General features: G+C 48.5%; 1 protein-coding gene across 2 annotated transcripts in view; it reads right to left on the minus strand.

Annotated features, from left to right (window-relative positions):
- GRHL3 (grainyhead like transcription factor 3) overlaps positions 1–4295 on the minus strand; it is a 31907-nt gene extending 27612 nt beyond the window's left edge. The window contains exon 1 of one of the 2 annotated variants that reach the window (XM_026098245.2): positions 4279–4295. Coding sequence is in view for 1 of the 2 variants with exons in the window: in XM_026098244.2 (XP_025954029.1) it covers positions 1624–1640 (17 nt within the window). In the remaining variant the exon portion in view is untranslated. Of the gene's footprint in view, positions 1–1623; positions 1719–4278 lie in introns of those variants that run through there. The other variant, XM_026098244.2, reaches the window with a different exon arrangement.
- Positions 4296–6000: the final 1705 nt, after the last annotated feature.

Here is a 6000-nt window from a genome sequence, read left to right on the forward strand (position 1 = left end):
TGCCCTTCTGACAAGGCATCAGCACGCTGAACTCGTAACACCCAACTGTCTGGTCTCTTGAGATAAGTTTTTTGCCAGCTGTGGACTAGTGAACTAAAGGGAAAGTTTCACAGAGATCTGCAAAAGTGCCCTCAAGTTTGATCTGTTGTAGAACACTTGCTGTTCAAAAAGACTCCGTTGGCTGCATAGAGCCTTTCACCTATGGAGGTAACCAAACAAAGCTACAAAGATCTCTGCCAAGATTGAGAGGAGATAGCAACCTCTGCAGTTTTATCAGTCTTTGGAGTTGAGATCTGAATCACAAAAGGGATGCTACTCCCATCAATTCCCTCTTTCTCATGTGAAAGGCACAGGGTTAACAGTCCGTTAGCAAGAGAAGAGTCAAGCAACCATGTAATTCATCAGGTAACATAATGCCCCAGTCCATAATTAGTAATACATCAATCTAATTCTGCAATACACTGTGTACACACACAAAACACTCTTTAGCATTCTGAGAGTAAACCACATGGTCTGATTCTAAGTTATATATATAAAAATAATAATAATAAAAAAGTCTATAAATTACCCAAAGAGTTCAGAAAGCAAAAATTTAAGTCACTGATTGTTAAGTGATCCAAGCATATGGATCCCCGTGTTTATATAAAATAATAATTTGTACCGCCCTTCTTCAGGGCTCTTAATAATTAACAGATTAGCTGTCACAACAGCTCTGTCAAGCTTGTAAGCACGTACCTGTATGTGCCTTCCTGTCTAAATACACCTTCTGAAGCACCATATACACACACAGATGCATGTATGAACATGTATTTCTAGATATATTATATGCACATGTATTTCATACATGGCTAGATATATCTAGATAGCTTTCTAAGACTGGATTGATAGAAGAATTCAATGTTTTTCTATATGATTGTTCAAAATCCCTCCAGCCTTTACTCCCTAACGTCACACCAATATAACATTCCTCCTCTGCTTTTCTTCCTGAGGTGCGAGGCATGGTATGCCAGCCAAATCACAGTCATCAGTATCCAGAATCCAAAACATTTTGGAGGTCCCAAGGTTAGAAGCAAGAGTTATTTAGGATGAACAAAATGTTCAAAAGGTTTTTTTTTTTTTCAATAATCAAAATAAGTGAATTCCCATCAATTATAATTTCTTGATAGAATCATAATCTGAATACATTTATTTAGAAAAACCTAGAAATTCATCCAAAATTGGTAAATACTTTGGAAGGTACATTCTAAGAAAAAAAATACAGGATCACTGTAGCATACGTTAGATTTTTGTTGGATAGAGGCAAAAAAGGTTTGCCTCGAGATGGAAACTTAATTTGTCAAACTTTAGTCTGGGGAAAAAAATTAGGATTGTGGTTTTAAAAACCTCTTGACAATAACAATAAGAAGAGACTCCTCGAAGACCAGCAACAGGTTAGTGAGGAACAGAAAGTCTGAAAAAAAACACTGCCATCCCATTCTTCTACTTCCACTTGTGAACAGCTGGACAGGCAGATGAACCCAAGCAGTCCAACTCATTCAAACCCCAAGTACTTAAACAAGCTCAGAAGAAATACTTAGCCTGCATACAGAGAGCACTGGGTAAATAAATACCAAAACTACTTACTCAAGTTCATTAGACATATTTCTCCCCGTTCCCAGCTCTTCGCGGACGGTGAGTTCTGATGACTTCTCTCTTCTAGTACCTGCTAAGCGCAGACATCGCCCGTGGAGTGTTTGATTTACGGCGAGGTCTCGGGCGCAGGTATTTTGCTGACAGGTCGGCCGGCGGCGCGGCACGGCGCGGCGGGGATTGGCTGCCGGCACAGGTGCCGTGGGACAGGTACACCCGAGCAGGTGCAGCCGTAACCCTGTGCGCGCCGGGGCGGGAGGGGGGAAGGAGGGGTTTGGGGGGGGAGCGACGTGATAAAGAAAGGAGTGGATTCAGTAATTCATCTGCGGGATAATTAGTTTCAGTTTGGTGGATGTATTGCATGCACGGCAGTGCCAAAGAGCTGTCATCTGAGGGGGTTGATTTGTCCTATGCTCTTTCTTTAGGAATATACAGACATAACTACATGCATATATATATATATATAAAGGCACAAACTAAGAAAAAGAAGCCTCTTAAGTTTCCTCTTTCTTTTTCTCACCTTCTCTTAGCTGCTCACTCTAAAAAGCCTGTGGAGTTTTATTTTTTTCCCCTCTATTAAATTAAAATATGACTACGAGATGCCAAGACGTACCGCAAACACACTGGCTCATGGGATCTTTCCATGACGTGGGATAGGTAAGGAAAACAGGTCTGCGGGATGACCCGCGCGTGTGTCGCTCAGACACGCTGTCCTGCCCGGTGCCGTAGCTCAGACAGGAGCGTTCCTCCGGCTCGCGCAGGCGGGCAGCGAGAAGCCCAGACACAGGCTCTTTGGGAACCGGCTGCGGGAATACCACCCAGGCAACAGCTCTGTGGCAACTCACCTGTAAATGGTGCAAAGCTTTATGCAATAGAACAAAACTCATCACGGATTCAAGCACTCCCGTTGGATGGTTTCTGTCATTCGTGTTGCAATGAGGAGGCAAAGGATGGGCTCAGCAAGTGACTCATGTTGACTGGATTTGGAAGGCAGCAGAGGGTTTTACAGGACAAGTTAGTACAAGCCTTAAAACAAAGGGAAAAGGGAAGGCTTCCACCACTTTTTCTCTCCCCATCACTCTGTCTTACTCACTGGATCTGTCCCCCTCAGCTGCCCACATCAGCAGGTGAATACAAGAGCAGAGCAAGCTTTTAAGGCTTCCTTTACATAGCAGCAAGTACAGCTCTCCCAACTTGGTGGCAAATGACCTTCCCAGCCCGCTCAGGCAGGCATGAGGCATGTCTATACAGGCAGAGGTGAAGACAAAGCGTATTAATTTGGGTACAACACCCTTCAAACACGTCCACATGGCTCCTGGTCTAAGGCTGGCTCAGAGCGCGGCCAGCGCAGGAGCGTGGTGTACCTGCAGCAGCAGAGACGCAGGCGCGGCGAGGCTGAGCTCTGCCTGCGACTAGGCGGACCCAGGCCGCAAGCATCGCCCTCCACGCTGCCGCGCAAACACCCGCTTGCCAGATGGCTGGGGCACCAACCGGCTCCGCTTCCAGGCGGCAAAGCAACGGTCTGGAGCAATGCAGACTCCTCCGGGGTCACTGGAGAGCATCAGCTGCCAAGACCTTGCTCCGGGGAGCCAAGACTTCTGATTACGTCTCTAAATTAAGGAAACCTTGCCCAGAGTTGTGGTCCTGACTATCTGTCCTTTACACAGAGCCAGTGAATGGCAGCAGCGGTGCCGGTAGTGTATCACCCCAGGAAAGAGATCTAGCTAGGCAGTGTTTCACTGCTCCTAAGTAGCCCAAATAGCAACATCCCCTTAGAGGATTTTTAAGTTTCTCCTAACCTTTTAGGGAGCTTCCCGGATTCCAGCAATGGAGGTGAAGGAAAGAAAAACACTGACCGAGACAGACCTGGGCAGGGGAATGGCAGGAAACTGGATTCTGACCAAGCTAGAAAAAAGCCTGTGTCAAAGAAAAGAGAGGGAGAAACGTGTCTGGCAAAGGTGAGCAGCGACATGCTCTGCCGTAGTGGAAGGCGCCCGGCCGGCCTCAGCATCAGGTGCTGCCAGGCCAAATCCGTCTCTGCACAGAAACGTTGTTCAGGTTTTCAGTCTGTCTTTGGCTCCCGCTCTGTGATAGGGGACAACAGGGAAATGAAACCACCAGATTACTTTGTCTTAAAGCTAAGCTCTGTAACTGGTGCGCTGCCAACGAAGCCGGGAGCCTCATCCCTGTCTTTGGGGGTTCAGCCCAGCCTTCCTGGGCTCGCAGCTCTTTCCCCATGGCTCTGGCAGAAGTGGGGCAGCCAGTGCCAGGCTGGGCTTACTGGGCTCTTGGTCCTGCTCGCCAGCCACCAGTGAGGCTACGTGACCTGTCTCGCTTCAGTGTGGCTGGAGCCTGTCTGAGAAACCACGAGGTCCCTTCGGGAAGCGAGGAAGAACTGGCAGCAAGGACAGAAACATGGATTTTCCAGTGAGCAAATTCGCTCCCAAAGGACAGCTGTGATCATCTCTCTTAGCAAAACTAAGAGGAAACTTAAAAGTGGTTTTAGTAAAACTGTCATTGATGCAGGACCTCATTTTTTTCCTGTGCAGATCTCACTGCAACGGAGGCCAGAGAGACTTTGTCAGCTAGCAACATGCGTGCTCATTCTCACAGACGTCTTATTCCTTATGCAATTAGCTGTGCACTTACCAGCAGCGCTGGGGTGCTCTCCCAGCCTCCAGCAATTGAGTCGCTCCCAGCAGAAACCTGGCCCCTGCGCGGCACCCCGACTCATGGCTGTCTCTAGGGCACAGACCAGCTCGAGTTTGCTCTCGCAGACACCTTTTAGAGGCCAGATGAAAATGCGACTGACTCCCTACCACCGGGGCTCCCACGGAGAGCACCCTCGCTGCCTCCCCGGCGTCAGGCTTACGCTGCTACCCCCGGAGGAGGATCAGGGACACGGCCCGACGGGGACCACCGTCACCCTGCCTCTTCCTTTCTCCTGGGTACCTTGTCTTTTTTGTGATAATGGATGTTTTATGGAGCTCAAGAGGCCTCCAGGCCTGGATGCCTAGGCAATCCCTTTGACTGCGATTTCAGTATTTTTAATTATTATTATTTTCTCTTTTTTTCTTCATTTATACTCCACCCTCCAAGAGTATCTGGTGAGGGGGTGGGTTAGAAGAAAGAGACCAAGAGATACATTCCCTATGCACAAAACCCTCCCACTTCCCTTCCACTCCCCTGTTAAATATACCTTGGAACAAAAGCCCTTTATGATGCTCTAAAAATAAAGCATACAGCAGTCAAGATAAACTGCGAAGTTTAAGAAAGAGGGCCAAATTTTGCTCACAATTACACCCTCTCTAAGGCAACAGAGCTGCGCTTGTGTTTGGATTGTTAAATCCTCTTTAAACATCCAGGGACAGATCATGATGAGCTGCATTTTGTTAGTGAGAGATGAGCAGCTCCATGACGGAGGACAACATCACCCTTCGGGTCTCCAGCGCCGGCCCGCAGGCGCCGCGGCCGGTTCCGTACCTGGAGGAGCTGCCGAGGTGCGGGGTGGCTCTGCGCCATGTCACCCCAGGTTCCTGCTTCTCCCTCTGCCGCCGATTTGTGGTGTCACCTTGCACAAGGCGTTGCACGCTCCCCGTTCCCCGCCTGGCTCCTTTCCGTATAACCTGTAACTTCAAAGCGAGAGCTCTTATCCCTTCAGGATACACAGCTTTTCCCACTGACAGCTGTCAAGCATCCTTTCCAGTGGTCCTGTTGTGCCAGGAACTGCAGCTGTGCTTGACCAAAGGTTTGGGAAACACTGCAACGGTTACACCGGGTAAGGGGAAGCAGCCTGAAGCAGGGCAGGGTGAGCTGCTCTCCAAAGGGGCACGCAGCTGCTTCAGGTGCTTTCCCAGTAAAAACATGGGTTTTGCCACATAAGTTTTAGAAATCGTTAAGATCCAGACTGGACACTCTTACCTAGAGAGATTCCCGCTGCCTCCCTGAGCATTTTCCTTGGGAAGGACAGAACAAAAAGTAAAAACGGGAACTTCTCTGGGCTGCCAGCCGTAGTCTGGGAGGACTGCCCTTTCGTCCTGTTTGGACAACACCCGGGACAACAGAGGCCAGGAAAGTCATTCTGTAGCACTATTGTAATGAGGACACAGTAACGAGGAAAAGGAAAAAAAGAGTTCAGGATTTGGCCTTCTGAACAGAGGGAAGATCCCTTGCTGACCCTCTCCCAGCAGTTGTTTTCCAGCTACGGGAACAGCTCTGTCTGCAGGGTGTCTGGGAAGCGGCTGGCTCTGCTGCGTCCTTGCACCACTAAACAATACGACCCGATCCTTAAACCTCTTTTTAATAGAGCTAGGGCAGTTTGTTATCATCTGTTGTAGCCCAGGGGGCTATAGGAAAATTCCTGTTGTCTTT

The sequence above is a fragment of the Dromaius novaehollandiae genome, chromosome 23 (assembly GCF_036370855.1).
Source record: "Dromaius novaehollandiae isolate bDroNov1 chromosome 23, bDroNov1.hap1, whole genome shotgun sequence".
In the NCBI taxonomy this organism is placed as follows: Eukaryota; Metazoa; Chordata; class Aves; order Casuariiformes; family Dromaiidae; genus Dromaius; species Dromaius novaehollandiae.